Source organism: Dermochelys coriacea, chromosome 27, assembly GCF_009764565.3.
Source record: "Dermochelys coriacea isolate rDerCor1 chromosome 27, rDerCor1.pri.v4, whole genome shotgun sequence".
Lineage (NCBI taxonomy): Eukaryota > Metazoa > Chordata > Testudines > Dermochelyidae > Dermochelys > Dermochelys coriacea.
The window spans coordinates 15,470,787-15,494,219 of NC_050094.1; the positions used below are offsets into that span (position 1 = coordinate 15,470,787).

Consider the following 23,433-nt stretch of genomic DNA (forward strand, 5'->3'; position numbering starts at 1 on the left):
CGGCAGAGGTCACTGCTGAATTCAGAGGTCAGTGATAGCATGTGCAGCCAGGCTGTGCATTAACCAGCACAGTCCAGCAGCACCAGCATAAACAGGTTAAACCCTCCAGCACCTGCCGTGGCTTCAGAACATCAGCAAAGAGTGGAGGCTGGCACGACTGTCCTGCACAAGGCAGGGATCCAGGCGACCACTTCCTACAGGAGAACTCCCAGGACTGGTTCCTCTTCATCGCCTTGACTGCCAGTATCAACCTTCTTCATCCACTTCCCCATCTGGTTCCAGCTCTGCGAGGCAGGGTGACTGAGAGACCAGCTTGAGCCAGTCTCACCTTTGATTCCTGCCATAACATCGCATCCCCCTCACCCCCAGAGGTGTCCTGGTGCCCTGGTTAAAGTGAAAACTGCTTGGCCAATATGAATGATGATTCAACATCCTACATCTCTCTCTCGGGCTCCTGCAGGCATGTTCCTCATCTGAAGGGCAGCGCGCACAGGATCCTGAGTAGGGACTCCTGTGAGCTACCTTGGTGTTTTTCTCAGTAACGGTTAGCAATTGTCAGAGTTCACCCCCTACTGGGATTATCCTCCTTCTTCCCCACATTTTGCACCAAATACATTTAAAGGGGAGTTTGTACTGGTCAAAGTAACCCGGAATAAACCCGCTCACACTAGTCACTGCCTGTTGCTCTTCAAGGGTGGTACTGGCCACCAATGGCAAATGAGGCAAAAGCCAAGGATCATGGCATGCAGCACAATGTTTCCTGGGTTTGCTGGAGGCTAGACCATGACCTCTGCCTGGCAGTGTGGTCCCTAGCCCTGGCCAAGAATGTCAGCGCCAGTTAACGAAGCTAGTTGTACCATTGATCTGGGGAAAGTTTGCAACATCATACCAGGCCAGTGAAAAACAGAGGGAGTCAGCCCCCCTGCCCAAATACACCGAACACTCCCTGCTCCTCTCCCCACCCAACCTCCCCACACACATACCCTGACATACCCCAGAGCCACAGGCCTGGTCTGAGGTCAGAGTCCAGGCAGCTTGGTCGTCAGGGCTGTGCACGCACACACATCATTCTCATAACATAACTTTTATTGGTCTAGAGGGAGTCAGCAAGTGACCCTGTCGTCTCAGGTCTATGAACAGCAGATGGGGGAAATCCTCTGGCAAGGGCTGGTCCTTACTCCTCCAGGCTCTGGTGGCCAATGAAGTCCTGGAGCAGGGCCTGCACCTCTGCTCGCCTGCTCATCCTGGTCGCCTTGCCTTGGAAGCGGTCCCGTTTCCCAGCTCCTTTGCCTTCCAGCAGTTCCGCCACTCTAAAGAGACAGATGCACACATTGAAAACAGGAGGGCTGGGTGTGCTCTCTCACACAGCCCCAAACTGGGTGTGCCTGGGGGCAGAAGAGGGAAATGGCCCGTCTGCTAACGTACTGGCCCTGCCTCAGATATTGAGCCAGATGCCACTGAAAATCAATTCTCTAATTAAAGCAGCCATAACTTTCCCTTCATTAATAATAATTGTAGCATAGCAGGTGTATATCAGGGCGGCCTGCTCCTTTAAGGACCAAACGCATGATGCCAGGCAGCCCAGCTGGCTAATCAGACCCAGCTGAGAAGGGGAAGACAGGTGTTGGCTATAAAGAGCTGCAGGAAGCAGGGGACTGACAGACTGCAGAAGAAGTGGCAGTAAGTCCCTGGAGAAGGAATGCTCCAGGTGTGATGCCCTGGCTGGGTAGAAATCTCCAGATGGAAGTTTTATTTTCCTTTTATGAGTTCGCTGGGTGTTTGGACAATAACTAGGGCTGGAGGCTGACTTGACAGCCCTGATAGTTCCCCAGGCTGGTCAGGAGGGTTGCCAGTCTACAGGTGGTCACAGAACAGTTTACCTGGGGCCTAATTTTTCAACCACTTCACTGGGCCCAGCCAGGAGGAAGAGCCCAGCTCCCTTCTCATCTCCCACAGTCAGGAAGAGCAGGGTGTCCTGTGAAGAGAGATGGATCCTGCTGCAGAACATCTCTGCACCCCCCCTCTTCGAGCAGTGAGACTTAGGAGTCCCATATGTGAGTAAAAACACCCCTTCTCTTTGCTGTGAACTGGTTACTGAGGGGAGACTGTTTGGGGCACTAACTATCTTGGTGGGGGGTTGGAAATGGGTAACTGAGCCTTTTACTCCAGGTCACAAGCTCCATGCGGTCCTGGGCGGCAGTGACTAGTGTTTGGTGACCCCTGTGTTAAATGAGCTGGAGGGAGATAGGTGTCTGGAGCACAATGACCATTGCCACGTTTGGCTCTAACTGGCCCATTGATCAACAGAAGGGCACAGCCGGAGGAGCCATGGAAATGAGCTCCCATCTCCCAGGGACAGGCGGGACCCCTCCAGATCACAGCTGGGGTGCATTGATGTGGGTGAGCATTTGGGCTGTAACACCCTGGGGATAATGAGGCCTTTGTTTTCAGGTCAGTGTGTTGTGAGGGCTGGTAAAGGGCGGAGAGAGGCTACGTAGGCCTTAGAGGCCAAAGTGCCAGCAGCAACGACGACAAGCCAGAGAGCGCTCACCTCTGTCCCGATCTCATTGGCGATGATATTCATGAACTCAGAGTCACCGTCTTTCCTGTAAAGGGTAAAAAGCATTTCAGAGATGCCCCGGCCTAGAGAATCCAGACACACTTCTGGTGGTGGAGGCCTTCTGGCCTAAACTCTTATGACAGAACGAGACACCGACCACCCCACCCAGACCAGGCATTGCCCTGGCTTGGCTTGTGGTTGATTTTTAGAGTCAAATTTCCCACCAACTTCTTATCAAATCCTGTCAGGGAACTGGAAGCCAGACCCTGTGTGAGCGTACTTTGTGCCAAGAGTCAGGGCTGTGGCCTCTCATCATTGGGACAGCGATTAGCAATTTATATGGAAAAATTCTGTTTCCCACCCACAAATGATGAATTATTGAAGTGTTTACTCTGTAACCAATGGAGCTCCTCAGTTTTTTTTGACAATACCACCAGCAGGGAGGGATAAACAGACAAATTTACTGCTTGGCTCCAAAACCAGCAGAATTCAACAGCCAAAATATAACCATGTTAGACTTTAATTATGAGCCCTTCCAGCAGGCCCAGGCAGTTGGGTTTAATATTCCATTTCCTTAGTTTATGTTCTCTCTTAAAGAACGGCTGGGTTTAATGGACTCTGGTATAAACAGCCCTGAATGCACAGCAGAGGGATGCAGCTGCCATGGGACATTGTCGGCTTGCGTTATACAGGAATTCAGACTACACGATCACAATACTCCCTTCTGGCCTTGGACTCTGCAGCACTCGAGCCCCCTTCCCCGGATCTGTGCCTTACCTGTGCAACACAAACACTTGGCCTCGGCCTGGATTGTTTTTGAAGTTCTGTGCTGTCAAAACGGCGAGGTCTCTAAGCAAGTTCAAGTTGTTCTGCAAGGAAAGCAAACTCCATGTTGCAGACCCAGGAGTCAGCACGAGAACACGGGATGGGATGGAGTGGAGTGGAGTTGGGGATGGAGTTTCCTCAGACAGGTGGAATGACAATTTTCACAGCCTCCAGGGTCAACACAAGGGAGATTCTAAAACTTATTTCTCATTAAATAAGAGTATTCAGAATACTGTTGCTGTTACCAAAGCTCAGACCCTTGACGGAGTGACCGCAGGGGCAGGTGCTGGGCCACGGCCATACCTTCTGAAGCAGCTTCACAGAATTCTGCAGCCTCTTCACAGCTTCCACATGCTCCTCTGCCCCATTTCTGGAAAAAACAAGGCAGAGTTCTGGCTATCAAGGCACTGGACAGAGAGGGCTCCACCAATGAAGCTGCAGCAGAGAACACACCACCAGAGAGGGGCTAGAAATGCCCTCTTTAGGGTCACATGGTGTTCCTCTCTCTGTGCAAGAAGGAAAAGTAAGGCTAGGAGAAACCGGGAAAGGACATTACTTGAGCAGTGAGGTTAATGCCTTCTCGATGCTGTGACTTCGCTCGACAGACTTCAGTACTCTATTTCCTGCCAAGAAGACCAAGTTGGTTTTGTTCTTTTTTCCCTTTTCTGTGCCAAGGAGCTTAATAACCTTAAACAAGAAACAAACACCCTGATCAGAGAGGTTCAATGATGTATTAAACACAGCTAAAGGTCCCATTAGACCATGTGTCATTGTGAGTGTCAGGACTCCATCACCAGAATTAAACCCACTGAAATCAGCCTTCAGATACAGCCAAAAAATAGATGAGACACTTTCATTAGCTGTGTGCCATGCTGTCTAACGCACCTGGACCTGGTGTGTCAACCAGCCATCTATACCTAATGTCCCACCCCACTGCACACCAGGTATGCCAACTGGAAGGGAAGGGTCATTAGACTTATCAAGCTGACTGTAAGGACATTGAAACCTAGAGGCAGCTCTGGAATTAAATTTTCATCTAATTCTGCATGAAGAACACGGGATTCTTCACTGGTGGCAAACCCTCAATAATGCAGTGATGTAGGGGAAAGTGAATGGACAATGGTAACCACAGGGTGCAGGGCTGTGTCCTACCACTCTCACTCTGGCTTGTGATTTGAGGTTCTCTGTCCAACAGGGACAATCTGCAGAGGGACTGTAAGTCCTGCGGATCCAGGGACTCCTACTGTACCAGCTGATCTACAGGCCGGTGCCTGAGCACTGAAGGTGCTGAAGCAGTGCAGCCCTTACCTGCAGGTCACCTAAGTTGGAGACGTGAGTCCCGCAGCACATGTTGTCATCTATGCCCTCGATGCTTATGATACGCACTGGCCCTGTGTGGTCATCTGGCAAACCGCGGCTTCTCACCTGGGAAGAGAACCAGAAAGGCGAGCATGGCAACTCATGTCCCTGGGACTAAAAGGAGACTGGGTGGCATACTCCCCTCTGCCCCACATGGCTCTGGAATGAATTTTGCCAGCATCCTCCATCGCTACTCACTTTCTCAATCTCTGGGTCGTCCTCAGAATGCTCCCTCACCACCACAGGAATACGGGCCCGGATTTTCTCATTCACATTCTTCTCTAGGGCCTCCACCTGTTCCGCTGTCACCGAGGGCGTGTCCAGCTCAATGACAGTGCGCTGATGGCCTAGCTCCCTGCAAGGACCACAAACATCAGACACACCTGCCAATACAACAGAGGACACAAGCTCAAAAGTCCCTCTGTGCAATGCTGGGCATGGTGCACGAGAAGCACCTTTGAATTCTGTTACTGGAGCAAAGCACTTGCATTTTCTCTCCCTCTCTCTGTCACTTGATGTGTGCTTGTGTTTCTGAGCAAAGGGAACAGAGAGGCAGAGCAATGCTCCACATAGCTTCTCTCCAGTGCGGTCACTTCTTCCAGGCCCTCTGCAGCCGAGTGGAATGTCTCTGCACGCCCCACTCTGTGTATTTATCAACATTCATCCCTCAGGACCCAGCACTGGGGCACAAGCCAAAGAAGTTTTAAGGACAGAGTTAAAAGGAACACTTTTTCTGCTCACCATGAAGTTGTTTTGAATCCAAACATCTGATCTGCAAGGGCAGTGATGAGATGCTGCCCTGGAAGAGAAGTGCAAGCAATGGCTGTGAGGGTTTTAGTTTATTTTACTATTTTCTCTCTCTCTCACACACACACACACACACCCCCTACTCCCCCAGCCATCCCTGGGAACCAAAGAATGTGACTCCCTGTTAAGAGAAGTTCAAATCAGACAGCATGTCTGTGCTCCAAGTCTTCTAAAGCCATTTGTTTATGACCCAGGACAGCGCCTGCAGGGATAGCACCTACTTTCTCAAGAGGTCCCCAAATACCACGGAAATACCAGCAAACCAGCCCCTCCTAATAGAGAACTAAGTGGTCGCTAGCCATATCACCTACAGAAGGAGTCATCGATATCCAGAAACGTTCTGGGATCATGGGTGACATAACACTGCTTCATGGGCAAGTCTTGTCCTCGCCCAGCAGGGCATGACAAACACACAGCTCTGATATCACTGCAGAGTTTTGAACACCATGACAGGGTGTTATTTTAACAGGCACTAATAATCCTTCTCTTTTTGATAGGCTGTTTGATAACTTTGCACCTGAATGAGGTGAAGAGACCCCAGCGGCATCTATCACACCCCCAGGCCTCCCTGGCTTATAGAAATGCACTCAGCACCCACGAAACACATAGGGTTGCCAGATGTCCAGTTTTCAAGCGGAATGCCAAGTCAAGAAGGGACCCTGGCGGCTCTGGTCAGCATCCCTGACCTGGCCATTAAAAGTCCAGTCACTGGCGCAGTGGGACTAAGGCAGGCTCCTGGAGGCTCCAAGAAGCAACAGCATGTCCCCACTCCGGCTCCTAGGTGTAGGGGCAGCCAGGGGGCTCCGCATGTTGCCCCTGCCCCAAGCACTGGCTTCACAGCTCCCATGGGTCGGGAACTGCGGTGGCGCCTGTGGACGGGACAGCACGCAGAGCCACCTGGCTGCGCCTTTGTGTAGGAGCCAGAGGGGGGACATGCTGCTGCTTCCGGGAGGTGCCTGAGGCAAGCGCCACCCACACCCTGCACCCCACAGCCTGCACCCTTGACCTCCTCCCACACCCCAACCCCCTGCCCCAGCCCTGATCCCTCTCCCACCCTCCAAACCCCTCAATCCCTACCTGGAGCCCCCTCCTGCACCCCAATCCCCTGAGCCAGCTGAGTGAATGATGGGGGGGAGAGTGAGCGACAGCGGGGGGGAGATGGAGTGAGCGGGGACAGGGCCTAGGAGAAGGGGCGGAGCAAGGGTGTTTGGTTTTGTGCCAGGATGAAGCTGGCACCCCAGGAAATGCAGCACCCCATCCTAGGAGCGTTCTGGGCCAGGTGCCAACAGCCCAGCAGGGGCCAGGTTCCCTTGGGGGCCAAGGCAGGTCACCTGAGTGCTGCTGCATGTGGTCAAACCTCCTCTCCCAGTCCACCGTCAGCAGCACCTCGCTGCCCGGCTTCAGCGGCCTCTGCACGAAGTGGAGGGCAGCCGGGCCCTGCCGCGTCACGTGGAGCACAGGGATGTCAGCGATGAGCCCCCGGTCGCTGGGCTGCAGGGAGGAGCGTTCGGTCAGCCGCCAGTCCGGGCCCGGCTCCGGCCCATGGCCCCCACCCCTGCGCCCCTGTACCTGACCCCCGCCCACTTCCCCCCGCACCTGGCCCCTGCCCCTTCCCCCCCATACCTAGCCCGTGCCCCCCGTGCCTGGCCCCCACCCCCTGTGCCCCCGCCCACTTCCCCCCGCACCTGGCCCCTGCCCCTTCCCCTTCCCCCCCCCCGTACCTAGCCCGTGCCCCCCGTGCCTGGCCCCCGCCCCCTGTGCCCCCGCGCCTGGCCCCTGGCCCCCACCCCCTGTGCCCCTGTACCTGACCCCCGCCCACTTCCCCCCGCACCTGGCCCCTGCCCCTTCCCCCCCATACCTAGCCCGTGCCTGGCCCCCACCCCCTGTGCCCCTGCCCCCTGCCCCTTCCCCCCCGTACCTAGCCCGTGCCCCCCGTGCCTGGCCCCCACCCCCTGTGCCCCCGCCCCTTCCCCCCGCACCTGGCCCCTGCCCCTTCCCCCCCCATACCTAGCCCGTGCCTGGCCCCCACCCCCTGTGCCCCCGCCCCTTCCCCCCGCACCTGGCCCCCGCCCTCGGGGAAGAGAATCGTGTCCTCCAGCACCACGTGGAAACCCCGCAGCGTCTCCTTCGCGCCGCCTTCGGCCGGCAGCTCCGCGGGGCGGCACGACGCGACCCTGGTTGTGAACTGCAAATCGGGGGCGTCACGCGGGGCCCGGCGCGCGCCTGTCACGCGTGGGAGCCTCGCGCAAGGGCCCCCGCAGCACCGCGCGGTCCCCCCGCCCCCCCCGAACCCACCCCGCCCCGCGGCCCTCGCACCTGCCGGGCCCAGCTGTCCCTCTGGCACTGGAACACCATCGCGGCAGCCGGCGCCGGGGCAGACAACCGGCGGATGGGGACGGCGCGCGGGAGGGGACACAGGGCCGGCGAACGCGGATGGGGACGGCGCGCGGGAGGGGACAGACCACCGGCGAACGCGAGCTGCGGGAAGCGACGGCGAGCGGGAGGGGACAGAGGGCCGGCGAACGCGGATGGGGACGGCGAGCGGGAGGGGACAGACCACCGGCGAACGCGAGCTGGGGCGGAGACGGCGCCGGGACAGAGAGCCGGCGGAAGGGGACGGCGAGCGGGAGGGGACAGAGGGCCGGCGAACGCGGATGGGGACGGCGAGCGGGAGGGGACAGACCACCAGCGAACGCGAGCTGGGGCGGAGACGGCGCCGGGACAGAGAGCCGGCGGAAGGGGACGGCGAGCGGGAGGGGACACAGGGCCGGCGAACGCGGATGGGGACGGCGCGCGGGCGGGGACACACGGCGCGAGGCGATGACGCCATGTGCCTGTCTCCCCCACAGGGTCCACCTGCTTTCCCCTGGCGCTCACCCCCACGTGTGTCGCGTCCCCCACGTCGCACCCTGTGACCCACGTGTCCCCCGGGACCCGCGGCCCGCCCTATGGGTCTGGGTTGGGGGGGGGTCTGCGAGCGCCCCCCCCACCTGGGCGGGATGAACCTGCCCCTCGCTGGGGCAGCAGCCTGGCCTGGGGAGCTGCCCTGGGGGCGGGGGTGTCTCAGCTTCTCCCCTGGACCCTGCCAGCGCCAGGCCCGTAGCCGCCCCCAGAGGCGAGGGCTGCCCGGTGCCCTCTGTGCCCTGGGCGGGGTGGCCTCTCGGGCACCAATGGCACTTGGAAAACTGGCCCCAGTGTGGCCGGCAAACCCAAGCACAGGAACAGCAGCCGGGGTGGCAGGTTTATCCTTTATTAACAGGCCTTCTCTCCACTTTGCCCCCCCCAAAACGCCAGGGAGAGACGGGCGAGCGGAGAAGGGTCGTGGGACAAGCAGCAGGCCCCGAGCAGGGAAGGCAGCTAAATCTGAGCCCCATCAGCCCAGAGCCAGAGGCGGCGCTGGGGAGGGAGAGAAGTGACTCAGGCTGGTTCTTGGCAGTGTTATTGGCAATAATGGGGTGAAATGAGACACAGGAACCTGACTGCCACTGAACGGCGTCCAGCTGTGGAACAGTCTCCTAATGGAAGTGGTGGCAGCTCCAGGGTTTAGTGTGTTTGAAACTAGACTGCCCGATACAATAGGAAACAGTCCCACTCTGGGCCCGACTTCAAGGACGGGCAAAATGGGCCCAGCAGGGCTTTTCCAGCTCTAGGGTCCATGATTGTGCAATTTGGAGCCAAAGTCTGAAGCAGGCGAGTCCCTGGCGCGTTTGAACCACAGTGGCACTTACACTGCGACCTCCCTGCCCCACTCGCTTCATCTCAGCAGCTGCTGTCATGTCTCTGTGGGGAAAAACAGGGCAGTCAGCAAATACGCAGTGCGGCCCTGAAGTGTAAAATGGGCCCCTGGGTGGGGACACAGTAGGGAGTCAGGCCTCAAGGGGAGAGAAGGGACAGGATGAGAGCAGGGGGACAGTCAGGCCCACAGGACAGACAAGGTAGTACAGGGAATAGTGGCAAGGCAGGCAGCTCTGTCACTCTCAGGTGATCCAGTGAATGACAGCGCTGCACCCAGCTCTCCTGGGCCAGGAAGACAATTTGAAGGGCAGAGAATACGGGCTGCTTGCAGTGCTCTCTTCCCTGCCAGCCTCCCCCTAAGTCCATTCAGATCCCAGAGGGCATTTGCCAGTGCAGCGAGGGGTGATATATATGCTAATCCTGGTCACTGTCAGCAGGTCTGCACGCACATCTCCCATCAAGTACCAGGGAGGCCCAGCTGCAGCCAGATAGTGCTTCAAGAGAGTTCTTACCACCAGGGTCTGTGCTTTCAAATGTCATCCTGGAAAAGAGATGGAAAGTTGGACAGTGAGTCTAGAAAGGACACGGAGTGTTTCCCTTAATGCTACGTGTGACCATAGAATGGAGTGAAACAAGGACAGTCCATGGTACCAGACACCCTGGGACCCAGGCAAGTTAGAAATGCTCAAGACTTCCAGTTTTTCCAGGACCCTGAAATATGTGTTGGGCCTAGAGTGTGGAAGTAAACCCTGAAAAATCAGCCTCGGCCACATGCTGCTGGGCATAAGCTAATGGCCACAGGGTCTGGAAGAACCCTGCCTTGATGAGCTGCACTACATATCTGGTCAGGAACATAATGAGGGTTTTCAGCATCAGGGTTGGCTACTGGCACAGGCTGGATACCACACTAGACAGGCCAGTCATCTGTTCTAGTTGTACAGGTGTGATACTGAATTAGATGCACCATTTGTTCCTCTGCACCCCAGGATAGCAGGAGGTAGGATTCCTTGCTGGTTCCTTTCCTGCTGCTCCTGTGTTCCTAAATGTATTTTTCAATTAACGGGGCAATGACAGTTATGCTGGGAGGTGTTCCCAGTTACACAGAGCAGGTCTCCACACCCAGAACACAGGGCCGCTTAGCATAGTGGAAGTTCAGAGAACTGTTGGCCTAGAAGAGGTTTGGCTTTAGTCCATGCTGAGACAAGGCTCCCCATTGGCTGGCAGAGATGGAGCAGCTGGGAGCCAGGCTTGGGCTCTGGGATGAAATGGAGGGCCAGAGGCAAAGAGCCCGGATTTGTAAAACCACCCAGAACTTGCTGTCTCAGCAAGGCAGTGACCAACTGTACTTACATCGAGGTCGTCCATTGCAGGGGGTGTGCCTTTAACAGTGACCTTCTGCAGGAGCTGGACGGGAAAGAGACAATCATGAGAATAAAGAAAGGAACCCACAACAAAGATGGCAGGGCTAGAGTCCCTTCTGCTCCCAGGCAGTGCCTTCCACCCCCAGGGATCCCAGCTGCCCCTTGTGACACAGACCCACAGTGGGGAGAGGGAGAAGCACATGTGCTGTGCATGCTTGGCTCAGCTGGTTCGTCCAAACCTTGCTCAGGGTGGGTGCTAGGCTGGAAGTGACTTTGGCTGCAGGTTGTACCCCAAGGTTTCCACTGGATTTTAGCCCAGTGGCAGTGACCATCTTGGACCCTCCTCACTCCTGTTGAAAGCAGCTCCCATAATGGTGCTTTATGTAAGACAGACCCCCTGCTATCATGGGGTAGGATGGTTGATCAGGTGGATGGGGCACTGGACTGGAATGCAAAAGACCGAGGTTCAATCTCTGGCTCAGTCAGATTCCCTATGTGACCTTGGACAAGTCCCTTTCCTCAGGGTCTGTTCCCCCTTTGTACCATGGGGTTGATGCTTCCCTGTCTCTCAGAGGGGCTGTGAGGCTAAATGCATTGACTGGGAGGTGCTCAGATACTCACAGAGGCCAGATAAGTACCTAGCTAGACAGAAATAGCAGGGCTTCTACTCCATAGTTCTCCCACTATCGCTCTTACTCCTCCCTGGCTGTGAATTAAGATCCATGTCCTGCTATTATTGTCCATACCTCACCTCTCCAGTTCGGGCAAAGCCATGGTGCATTTCTGCTGCTAGCCAGTTGATGGAGATGCTGAGCCGCACACCAACAACCACAGCTGAAATTTCTCTTACCCAGTGTTACGTGGGCTGCAGGTTGAGAACCACAGTGCGCCCCCACAGACCCCTATGCCCAACGCCTCCCGCCCAGAGACCCCTCCACAAAGTGGGGCCAGCCAGCAGCCCCAGACCCCCACCATACTGGGCAGCCTGGACCCCACTGGGTGGGCAGGCGGCCTTTAGGACACAGCTGGGCCACGGCATTGTGCTAATTAGGCCGTGGGTTGAGAACTGCTGCTCTAGCCATTCAGTCTGGAGTCAACAGTGAATTTTTAAGGCAAGCTGGGACATTACCCAGGCAGTGCCTGGTGGAGATGTTGGTTTTAGGGACGGTCATTTAATCACATTAATTGAGTCTTACAATAGGTTTTACAAAGTGCAGAGGCACTTGCCTTTATTCTATAATTGACACTTTACTGAGCTAATGCTCAGACTTTCCTCCTGGCCCAAGAACTTTGCATTGAGTAACATGAAACAGGGATAACTGAGGAAGGCCCCCTACAACACCTTCGCCCAGAAGGTCTCGCCCCCCAGCAGGTACTGCATACTCTGCATGGGGCCTCAGGTCTCTGTTTGGGATCTTGTGATGCCGCTATCCCACTGCTCAGACCCAAATATAAATGCAGTAATCTAAGACTTACCTCTGCATACTGCTCAGCCATGGCCCTTTCCACCTCCTCATCTCCTTCCCAGTCTCGCCAGTTATCAAAGTCCACAAACAGCCAGACTGGCTATGAGCAAGCAGGAGAAACAGCATCACAACAGGGCAGCGCAGTGCTGAATGCAGCAAGTCTGATGCCTTTGGGGGGCGGGGGGACTGGCTGGGGATGGGATATGGACAAGGAGGGGAGAGGGGGAGTTATGAGGCCTTCCACCTTTAGAGTACTGGTTCCACCCCAGCCTGAGTTTGAGGATTTAAGGCACTTATGGAGATTTGGCCCAGATCAGTAGTGTCCAGAAGTCACTACCAGCTGATGGTTGTTCAGCAGCCCCTTGTCAGCAGTCCAGCATGGAGCTCTGTTGTCATGAACTGAATTGTGATGTAATTCATAGATATTAAGGTCAGAAGGGACCATGATGATCATCTAGTCTGACCTCCTGCACAACGCAGGCCACAGAATCTCACCCACCCACTCCTACGAAAAACCTCTCACCTATATCTGAGCTATTGAAGTCCTTAAATCATGGTTTAAAGACTTCAAGGAGCAGAGAATCCTCCAGCAAGTGACCCGTGCCCCATGCTACAGAGGAAGGCAAAAAACCTCCAGGGCCTCTTCCAATCTGCCCTGGAGGAAAATTCCTTCCCGACCCCAAATATGGCAATCAGCTAAACCCTGAGCATATGGGCAAGATTCACCAGCCAGATACCCAGGAAAGAATTCTCTGTAGTAACTCAGATCCCACCTATCTGACATCCCATCACAGGCCATTGGGCCTATTTACCATGAATATTTAAAGATCAATTAATTGCCAAAATCACGTTATCCCATCATACTATCTCCTCCATAAACTTATCGAGTTTAATCTTAAAGCCAGTTAGATCTTTTGCCCCCACTGCTTCCCTTGGAAGGCTATTCCAGAACTTCACCCCTCCGATGGTTAGAAACCTTCATCTAATTTCAAGTCTAAACTTCCCAATGACCATTTTATATCTGTTTGTTCTTGTGTCCACATTGGTACTGAGCTTAAATAATTCCTCTCCCTCTCCGGTATTTATCCCTCTGATATATTTATAGAGAGCAATCATATCTCCCCTCAACCTTCTTTTAGTTAGGCTAAACAAGCCAAGCTCCTTGAGTCTCCTTTCATAAGACAGGTTTTCCATTCCTCGGATCATCGTAGTAGTCCTTCTTTGTACCTGTTCCAGTTTGAATTCATCCTTCTTAAACATGGGAGACCAGAACTGCACACAGTATTCCAGGTGAGGTCTCACCAGTGCCTTGTATAATGGTACTAAAACCTCCTTATCTCTACTGGAAATACCTCGCCTGATGCATCCCAAGACCACATTAGCTTTTTTCACAGCCATATCACATTGGCAGCTCATAGTCATCCTATGATCAACCAATACTCCAAGGTCCTTCTCCTCTTCCGTTACTTCTAATTGATGCGTCCCCAGCTTATAACTAAAATTCTTGTTATTAATCCCTAAATGCATAACCTTACACTTCTCACTATTAAATTTCATCCTATTACTATTACTCCAGTTTACAAGGTCATCCAGATCTTCCTGTATGATATCCCGGTCTCTCTCTAAATTGGCAATATCTCCCAGCTTTGTATCATCCGCAAACTTTATTAGCACACTCCCACTTTTTGTGCCGAGGTCAGTAATAAAAAGATTAAACAAGATTGGTCCCAAAACTGATCCCTGAGGAACTCCACTGGTAACCTCCCTCCAGCCTGACAGTTCACCTTTCAGTAGGACCTGCTGTAGTCTCCCTGTTAACCATTTCCTTATCCACCTTTCAATTTTCATATTGATCCCCATCTTTTCCAATTTAACTAATAATTCCCCATATGGCATGGTATCAAACGCCTTACTGAAATCTAGGTAAATTAGATCCACTGTGTTTCCTTTGTCTAAAAAATCTGTTATTTTCTCAAAGAAGGAGATCAGGTTGGTTTGGCACGATCTACCTTTTGTAAAACCATGTGTTGGTGCCTAGGAGCTCTGCTCATGGTTCAGGGCCCCACCGTGCAGGGCGTTGCACACACAGAACAGAGAGAAAGTTTTTGTCCCAAGGAGCTTAGGAGTCCAAGCTGCCCCCCACCAGGGGTCTCACCCATCAGGGCTGAGCCAGGTGCAGTGAGTGGTGCTAGGCTGGTGTCTGTGGTACCTGCTCTATAGCCAGAGGATTTCAGTCTCTGGGAGCTGCTTACCTGGCACCTTTCACCAACACTAACCAGCGCATAAAATCCAAACCAGCAATGCCAGAGCATAGCAGCAGACTGTGCTGTGCCAGCCCCTGGCAGTGCCCACACTGCATAGCATGGCACCCACAGGTGGGAGAAACTCTCAGCTTTTCACTGAGGAAAAACCAACTCCAAAGGAAGGGGCCCCGGCTGCTTGGGCCCTGTGTTTACCTTGATGTTCTCCTTGGTGAGGCGCGGCCATGCCACCTTCTCCTTCCACTTCCTTATGAAGCAGGTGATGGAGCGGTCAGAGCGCTTCTGCTGCGAGTCCTGCCAAGGGACACAACAAAAGCACCTTGCCTGACATGGCTTCTGGGCACCTCTCTCCCTCTCAATAAGCCAAGATACCCAGAATTAAAATGGAGCCCTTCCCAAGCTCTGAGACACATGGGAAAGTCCCTGGAGACCAAGACTCAACCTGCAGGAATTGAGGTGCAAATCTGGGCATGGGAGAGCTGGCTATAAGAGGAGAATGCAGGAGAAGAGGGGGCTTTCCTGGGGATACCTGTGACAGCCTTGAACCATCTTCTCCATGCAGCTGGGCCTGCTGGGTGTCTCTGATTCACTTAGCTGGGCAAAATCCCCTGGGTGCAGGCTGATGGCATAGCAGCACCAAGAGGTGCCACCTAATGGCATCCCTTGTTGGATGCCTAGCCAGGTCCCCCAACCTCTGGGGACAGTGGGTGTCTGGGGTCATGCTCCTGTCTGAGCAATGAGATCACATGATGTGATAGGCCAGGATGGCCTTGGCCAGCATGGAAGCAAATCACTCCCCCTCTCCCCCAAACCCTTCCACGGGTTGTCATAAACTCACGGTCCCTTTGGCAGCATTGAGGCCTGCAGGGGTTAGGCTCTGTTAGCATGGCTCATCCATGCCTCAGCGCACGGGGCTGCTGCTTACCTTGGAGTTCACCCTGGCATAGAGGTTGATCTCGTTGTACATCTCCACGCCATCTGCATTTTTACAGCTGCCAAAACACAAAGTCACTTAGCTCAGAAATGGGCTTGGACCTCCTCTGTGACGATCTCCAAGAGGATCCAGCTGGCCCTGCCCTGCTCTGCCCTGTACAGCTCCCAGTTCAGGGCCGTGCCATCGAGTGCTGGTTACCAGGTCCTATAGTGAGGCTGGACACTCACCTGAACACCACCCGGTGGTCTTCAATGTCGACTTTAACGTCCGTGGTGTCCTCCACGCAGAATTCCAGGAAGACGTACCACGGGCGGTCGTACCACAGCGTTTTTGCAGGTTGCCTTGGCAAACAAGAGACCGTTCAGGAGGGATGAATCCCAGGGAGCAGAGTTAGAGCTGGCATTTCTGTACCACCTTTGTCTCACGGCACCCCACAGCAGCAGGTTGTGTGTAAGGCATTGTGGCGAGTTATCAGAGCAGTGGTAAGCTGCCCTTGTTACGCCTATCCGGGCCAGACGATTGGCATGTAGGCACAGGGAGCGGGCGAGACCCAGGAAAAAGGGGCAGGCGAGAAGCTGGCTGCAGATTCATCAAACTTGTTGTTACACTTCCAAAAAGCATCATTTTATCTTTACAGTGTCCCAGGAACTGGTCTCTCTCTGTCACTGAGGTGCTGAGAATCCTGCAGCACCATGTGCTCAGAGAGGGACCTCCCAGAGGCACAAAGCTTGTGGTTTTGAGAGTGAAGCTATTGTTCAGTCTGCATGTGCGAGGCAAGGGACGGCCCTTACTAAGCACAATCGCTCACTGGAGTGCAGTCCCCAACCCCCCAGACCGCTGCCCTTGCCTCAGAGAGTGCCCAGACAGATGCTGCTGGGCAAGAGGTCTGAGGAAAACACCAAGATCTGAAAAACAACAAGGAGTCTGGTGGCACCTTAAAGACTTGGTGGCACCTTAAAGACTAGTCTTTAAAGTGCCACCAGACTCCTTTTTGTTTTTGTGGACACAGACTAACACGGCTACCCCCTGATACTAGATCTGAAAAGTCATCTCTGCCTGCCAGGCAGAGCCCCAGAGAGCCCCTGCCACTGCACCATGGGGTCTGGGCCGTGGGGAAAGAGGAGCTATGGGGCCTGGGGAGCAGGGGTTTGTTTAATATGTAGTGAGCAGAGTCTGAAATAAATCAGGGCATGCTGACTACACTGCTGGGCATCCCTCCACGTTTCACTGGGCCCTGCTGGCTGCCACCAGGTAACAGAGATTCGCACCGACTCAGAACAAATTCATTCAGCGTCTCTAACGACCAGTGAAGCCCAGCCCCTAGGGAGACTTTGCTTTTCTGGGGACAGATTCCGGGGGTTGCCCTACTGCCATGTGGTCTCATTCACCTGAGCAGCCCCCTGCTTTATAGTCACCTCTCTTCTTTGCCCCATAGGCGGCTGCCATCTGCAAGAGCCGAAGGCTGCAAGGCCTGAAAGCAGCCTGGGCTGAGGCTCAGGTAAGCAAATTCCTATGTCCCCATGGCAGTTGCCTCTGCTTCTCAGCAGGGCAAGGGCAGGAGACAAGACAGCCCAAGCAGGGCCCAGAATTCACCATGGAGTCGTGTTACAGGAGCCCTGTACGTTCAGCTGGCCGGGGCCAGCCAGGGTCTGACTGCACACGCTGCAGTAACCAGCCTCCCTGGCCAGCCCATGGACTTGGGCTAGCCAGCTTGGCTAGTGCTCTCCAAATAGCTGTATAGACAGGCTTTGAGGTTGCAACTTGGGCTCTGAAGCTCACTCCCCTCTGGAGGCTTCAGAGCCTGAGCTCCTCCAGCCCCCAGCCGCAACTTAAAGAGTTGTCTACATAGCTATTTGGAGAGTGCTAGCCCAAGCCCTGCTAGCCCAAGTCTGTCCCCCATGGCGGGGAGGCTCCTGGCCTGGGCTGTGCGTGTTCCGAGTGACAGAGCCTTCTCTCCCCCTGTGTGGTGGGGCAAGGAGGGGCCCCGGGCCAGCTGGGATGTCTCATAGGAGTTCCAAGGGCTGGAATAGGCGGGAGTGTTTCCAACATGCAGGACACTTCCCAGGTTCCAGTCAGACAGGAAAAGTCCCAGCTGAGAGTGTGAGTGTCCCAGTGACCCGAGTGGGGTCTGGCGACCGGGGGGGTGACCAGAGTAGGGTCCCGGGGGTTGCGTCCCAGACGGGGGGGCAGTGACAGGGGAGGCAATGAACCAAGTCGGGGCTGGCGGTCAATGGGGTGACCCGAGTAGGATTCTGGAGGTCAAGACCCAACGGGGGGGGCAGTGACTCGAGTGGGGGCTGGCAGCTGGTAGGGTGATCTGGGGGTCATGTCCCGGACGGGGGAAGGGGTGACCCGAGTGGGAGCTCCAGGAGTCATGTCCCAGACGGGGGGGGGCAGTGACCCAAGTGGGGGCTGGCGGCTGGTGGGGTGACCCGGGGGTCGCATCCCAGGTGGGGGGGAGGGGGTGACCCGAGTGGGAGCTCCAGCGGTCATGTCCCAGATGGGGGGGTACCCCAGGGGGAGCTCCAGGGATCATGTACCAGATGGAGGGGGCAGTGACCCAAGTGGGGGCTGGCGGTCGATGGGGTGACCCGAGTAGAGTCCTGGGGGTCCTGTCCCAGACAGGGGGGCAGCAACAGGGGGGCAGTGAACCAAGTGGGGACTGGCGGTCGATGGGGTGACCCGAGTAGAGTCCTGGGGGTCCCGTCCCAGACAGGGGGGCAAATGACCTATGTGGGGGCTGGCGGTCGAAGGGGTGACCCGAGTAGAGTCCTGGGGGTCCCGTCCCAGACGGAGGGGGCAGTGACCCAAGTGGGGGCTGGCGGTCGATGGGGTGACCCGAATAGAGTCCTGGGGGTCCCGTCCCACACGCGGGGGGCAAGTGACCTATGTGGGGGCTGGCGGTCGATGGGGTGACCTGAGTAGAGTCCTGGGGGTCCCGTCCCAGACACGGGGGGCAAGTGACCTATGTGGGGGCTGGCGGTCGATGGAGTGACCCGAGTAGAGTCCTGGGGGTCCCGTCCCAGACAGAGGGGGCAGTGACCCAAGTGGGGGCTGGCGGTCACTGGGGTGACCCGAGTGGGGTCCCGGGGATCCCGTCCCAGATGGGGGGGCAGCAACGGGGGGGCAGTGACCCAAGTGGGGGCTGGCGGTCGATGGGGTGACCCAAGTAGAGTCCTGGGGGTCCCGTCCCAGACGGGGGGGGCAAGTGACCTATGTGGGGGCTGGCGGTCGATGGGGTGACCCGAGTAGAGTCCTGGGGGTCCCGTCCCAGACGGGGGGGGGGCAAATGACCTATGTGGGGGCTGGCGGTCAATGGGGTGACCCGAGTAGAGTCCTGGGGGTCCTGTCCCAGACGCGGGGGGCAAGTGACCTATGTGGGGGCTGGCAGTCGATGGGGTGACCCGAGTAGAGTCCTGGGGGTCCCGTCCCAGACGGGGGGGGCAAGTGACCTATGTGGGGGCTGGCGGTCAATGGGGTGACCCGAGTAGAGTCCTGGGGGTCCCGTCCCAGACGCGGGGGGCAAGTGACCTATGTGGGGGCTGGCGGTCGATGGGGTGACCCGAGTAGAGTCCTAGGGGTCCCGTCCCAGACGGGGGGGGCAAGTGACCTATGCGGGGGCTGGCGGTCGATGGGGTGACCCGAGTAGAGTCCTGGGGGTCCCGTCCCAGACGGGGGGGGCAGTGACCCAAGTGGGGGCTGGCGGTCGCTGGGGTGACCCGAGTAGAGTCCTGGGGGTCCCGTCCCAGACGGAGGGGGCAGTGACCCAAGTGGGGGCTGGCGGTCGCTGGGGTGACCCGAGTAGAGTCCTGGGGGTCCCGTCCCAGACGGGGGGGCAAATGACCTATGTGGGGGCTGGCGGTCGATGGGGTGACCCGAGTAGAGTCCTGGGGGTCCCGTCCCAGACGGAGGGGGCAGTGACCCAAGTGGGGGCTGGCGGTCGCTGGGGTGACCCGAGTAGAGTCCTGGGGGTCCCGTCCCAGACGGAGGGGGCAGTGACCCAAGTGGGGGCTGGCGGTCGCTGGGGTGACCCAAGTAGAGTCCTGGGGGTCCCGTCCCACACGCGGGGGGCAAGTGACCTATTTGGGGGCTGGCGGTCGCTGGGGTGACCCGAGTAGAGTCCTGGCGGTCCCGTCCCAGACGGGGGGGCAAATGACCTATGTGGGGGCTGGCGGTCGATGGGGTGACCCGAGTAGAGTCCTGGGGGTCCCGTCCCAGACGGGGGGGGCAGTGACCCAAGTGGGGGCTGGCGGTCGCTGGGGTGACCCGAGTAGAGTCCTGGGGGTCCCGTCCCAGACGGAGGGGGCAGTGACCCAAGTGGGGGCTGGCGGTCGCTGGGGTGACCCGAGTAGAGTCCTGGGGGTCCCGTCCCAGACGGGGGGGGCAAATGACCTATGTGGGGGCTGGCGGTCGATGGGGTGACCCGAGTAGAGTCCTGGGGGTCCCGTCCCAGACGGAGGGGGCAGTGACCCAAGTGGGGGCTGGCGGTCGATGGGGTGACCCGAATAGAGTCCTGGGGGTCCCGTCCCAGACACGGGGGGCAAGTGACCTATGTAGGGGCTGGCGGTCGATGGAGTGACCCGAGTAGAGTCCTGGGGGTCCCGTCCCAGACACGGGGGGCAAGTGACCTATGTGGGGGCTGGCGGTCGATGGAGTGACCCGAGTAGAGTCCTGGGGGTTCCATCCCAGACAGAGGGGGCAGTGACCCAAGTGGGGGCTGGCGGTCGCTGGGGTGACCCGAGTGGGGTCCCGGGGATCCTGTCCCAGATGGGGGGGCAGCAACGGGGGGGCAGTGACCCAAGTGGGGACTGGCGGTCGATGGGGTGACCCAAGTAGAGTCCTGGGGGTCCCGTCCCAGACGGGGGGGCAAGTGACCTATGTGGGGGCTGGCGGTCGATGGGGTGACCCGAGTAGAGTCCTGGGGGTCCTGTCCCAGACGGGGGGGGCAAATGACCTATGTGGGCCTGGCGGTCGATGGGGTGACCCGAGTAGAGTCCTGGGGGTCCTGTCCCAGACGCAGGGGGCAAGTGACCTATGTGGGGGCTCGCAGTCGATGGGGTGACCCGAGTAGAGTCCTGGGGGTCCCGTCCCTGACGGGGGGGGCAAGTGACCTATGTGGGGGCTGGCGGTCGCTGGGGTGACCCGAGTAGAGTCCTGGGGGTCCCGTCCCAGACGGGGGGGCAAATGACCTATGTGGGGGCTGGCGGTCGATGGGGTGACCCGAGTAGAGTCCTGGGGGTCCCGTCCCAGACGGAGGAGGCAGTGACCCAAGTGGGGGCTGGCGGTTGCTGGGGTGACCCGAGTAGAGTCCTGGGGGTCCCGTCCCAGACGGAGGGAGCAGTGACCCAAGTGGGGGCTGGCGGTCGCTGGGGTGACCCAAGTAGAGTCCTGGGGGTCCCGTCCCAGACGGGGGGGCAAGTGACCTATGTGGGAGCTGGCGGTCGCTGGGGTGACCCGAGTAGAGTCCTGGGGGTCCTGTCCCAGACGGGGGGGCAAATGACCTATGTGGGGGCTGGCGGTCGATGGGGTGACCCGACTAGAGTCCTGGGGGTCCCGTCCCAGACGCGGGGGGCAACTGACCTATGGGGGGGCTGGCGGTCGATGGGGTGACCCGAGTAGAGTCCTGGGGGTCCCGTCCCAGACGGGGGGGGCAGTGACCCAAGTGGGGGCTGGCGGTCGCTGGGGTGACCCGAGTAGAGTCCTGGGAGTCCCGTCCCAGACGGAGGGGGCAGTGACCCAAGTGGGGGCTGGCGGTCGCTGGGGTGACCCAAGTAGAGTCCTGGGGGTCCCGTCCCAGACGGAGGGGGCAGTGACCCAAGTGGGGGCTGGCGGTCGATGGGGTGACCCGAGTAGAATCCTGGGGTTCCCGTCCCAGACGGAGGGGGCAGTGACCCAAGTGGGGGCTGGCGGTCGCTGGGGTGACCCAAGTAGAGTCCTGGGGGTCCCGTCCCAGACGGGGGGGCAAATGACCTATGTGGGGGCTGGCGGTCGATGGGGTGACCCGAGTAGAGTCCTGGGGGTCCCGTCCCAGACGGAGGGGGCAGTGACCCAAGTGGGGGCTGGCGGTCGCTGGGGTGACCCAAGTAGAGTCCTGGGGGTCCCGTCCCAGACGGGGGGGCAAATGACCTATGTGGGGGCTGGCGGTCGCTGGGGTGACCCGAGTAGAGTCCTGGGGGTCCCGTCCCAGACGGGGGGGCAAATGACCTATGTGGGGGCTGGCGGTCGATGGGGTGACCCGAGTAGAGTCCTGGGGGTCCCGTCCCAGACGGAGGGGGCAGTGACCCACGGGGGGGCTGGCGGTCGCTGGGGTGACCCAAGTAGAGTCCTGGGGGTCCCGTCCCAGACGGGGGGGCAAATGACCTATGTGGGGGCTGGCGGTCGCTGGGGTGACCCGAGTAGAGTCCTGGGGGTCCCGTCCCAGACGGGGGGGGCAGTGACCCAAGTGGGGGCTGGCGGTCGCTGGGGTGACCCGAGTGGGGTCCCGGGGGTCGCGTTCCGCCGCGGGTCCAGGCTGCCTCCCGCCCCACACTCACCTCGCCATGGCCGGGCTGGCTCTGGAGGCGGTGCCGGGCCGCCGCTATTTTGGGCTGCGGGCGGAGCTCGGGCAGCTTCAGCTGTCAGCGCCCGTCAGGGACACGCTGCGCCCGGCCCGACCCCGCGGGGACCCGGCTCCCTCCTGTGGCCGGGATCCCGCAGCCCGGCGCCATCGAGCCCCCCGCGGCACCCTGCGCTGCAATAGGCTGCTGGGGGGGGGGTCAGGACTCCTGGGTTCTAGTCCTGCTGCGGGAGGGGGTATCTAGGGCTTGGGGCTAGGACTCCTGGGTTCCTTGAAATCTTTCTTGACGGTGCCACTGGCTTGCTCTGACCTTGGCCAAATCACTTTCCCCATTCCATGCCTCAGTTTCCCCTTCTGTCGTGGGGATAATGGCCTCTATCCTGAGGGGTTGTGGATGACAGGGGCTGTAGAAGGGCAAGTTCCAGAAGTGACCCCCCGTGGGGCAGCCTGGGGGTGTGTAGGAGCCATTGATGCTGGAGCTGCCATCACAGCTGGTCCACAGCCCCTCCTGCCTCCTCCCCAGCGAGCCAAGGCCAGCAGGGAGCATGGTCCCTCCACCTTGATTCATACAGCATTGGGGATGATTACGCCCAGTCTGCGTGTGCCAAGGGGGCTCTGATCCCAGCACCATGTAGTCAGGGGTGCAAGAACCCAGCACCTGGGAGCAACCTCTCTTGTGCAGAGGTGAGAGCAGCCACCTGGTCACAGGCAGGGTAAAATGCTCCTCTCTATTGACTACAGCTAACCCCTGCCCTGTGTATAGGGTACTAGGACAGGAGGAGCCCTGAAAGGCCTGGGAGCCCCCTTCCCCCCATTGCTCTCTGTTGCCTACTGCTGCAGCTGGGCTAAGCACAGTTGACAGTGGGAAAACAAAAAAGAAAAGGAGGACTTGTGGCACCTTAGAGACGAGCACATTTATTTGAGCATAAGCTTTCATGAGCTACAGCTCACTGCATCGGATGCAAAACAAGCAGAGGGAAAACAAACGCCAGAGATGCAGATCGCTGGTGTGGCCCCAGTGCTTTGTGCCAGCCCCTTTCCCCCTTGGCTTAGACTGGAGGATGTGGGTCCTGGCTCACTTACCCTAGAGAGAGAACTGAGGGCATAAGGGGCTGACTAGTTGTGATACATGAGCCCGCATCTGGACAGGCATGATCCAGATAAACAAGAATGCAGGTAATAGGAGGAAAGAGTCCAGCTCCAGACCAACCTCCTCCTGGAGGGCGAGGGAATTACCGTTCTGGGGCTTTGTGAGTAGTGGCTTCCTCTGAAGGCTCAGACACAGGATGCTGGACTGGAGAGGGGGATGCTCTCGGGATGTAGTGACTACGTTCCTCTAATCCTAAAACCTAATGCCAAGGATGGGGGCCAGAGGTGGCACTAGGGCTTGTGCTGCCCTTGATAGACTAGCCAGTGTCCATCCTCTATTAGCCCAGCATCACCCAGATAAACAGTCACTGATGGTTTGCTGCCCCCAATATTATGCTGTCCCAAACCACCTTGCCTGTTGCATCGTATATGGGGAATCTGGGCCCTGATAGGACCCACAAGATTGGTAATTCTCTTTAG

The 23,433-nt window shown here is 57.7% G+C and overlaps 1 protein-coding gene across 7 annotated transcripts; it reads right to left on the minus strand.

Annotated features, from left to right (window-relative positions):
- Positions 1-1,068: 1,068 nt before the first annotated feature.
- LOC119849136 (putative protein PTGES3L) lies at positions 1,069-21,982 on the minus strand. 7 transcript variants are annotated; one of them, XM_038385875.2, is made up of 17 exons: positions 21,842-21,882; positions 15,536-15,649; positions 15,300-15,366; positions 14,570-14,668; positions 12,124-12,213; positions 10,637-10,690; positions 7,611-7,736; positions 6,883-7,042; positions 5,486-5,543; positions 4,943-5,099; positions 4,694-4,810; positions 3,942-4,072; positions 3,689-3,755; positions 3,338-3,429; positions 2,552-2,606; positions 1,881-1,975; positions 1,069-1,310 (listed from the first exon to the last, which is right to left on the minus strand). In XM_038385875.2, the coding sequence occupies exons 1-17, from the start codon at positions 21,847-21,849 to the stop codon at positions 1,175-1,177; spliced, it is 1,626 nt and encodes a 541-aa protein (XP_038241803.1). In that variant the 5' UTR covers positions 21,850-21,882; the 3' UTR covers positions 1,069-1,174. The 7 variants fall into 7 exon arrangements, with proteins under 7 accessions (XP_038241803.1, XP_043359354.1, XP_043359353.1 ...); XM_043503419.1 differs by lacking the exons at positions 10,637-10,690; positions 12,124-12,213; positions 14,570-14,668; ... (1 more) ...; positions 15,536-15,649; positions 21,842-21,882 and adding exons at positions 7,868-7,925; positions 8,008-8,278; XM_043503418.1 differs by lacking the exons at positions 10,637-10,690; positions 12,124-12,213; positions 14,570-14,668; ... (1 more) ...; positions 15,536-15,649; positions 21,842-21,882 and adding exons at positions 7,868-7,940; positions 8,002-8,278.
- Positions 21,983-23,433: the final 1,451 nt, after the last annotated feature.

Bases quoted from the DNA above. Each gene is read 5' to 3' on its own strand.
- LOC119849136 (XM_038385875.2), bottom strand. The intron at 5,544-6,882 runs GTGACCTGCCTT...CTTCTCTTCCAG, and splicing joins CCACATGCAGCAGCACTCAG to GGCAGCATCTCATCACTGCC. The intron at 1,311-1,880 runs GTAAACTGTTCT...CTGTCTCTTTAG, and splicing joins GTTGAAAAATTAGGCCCCAG to AGTGGCGGAACTGCTGGAAG.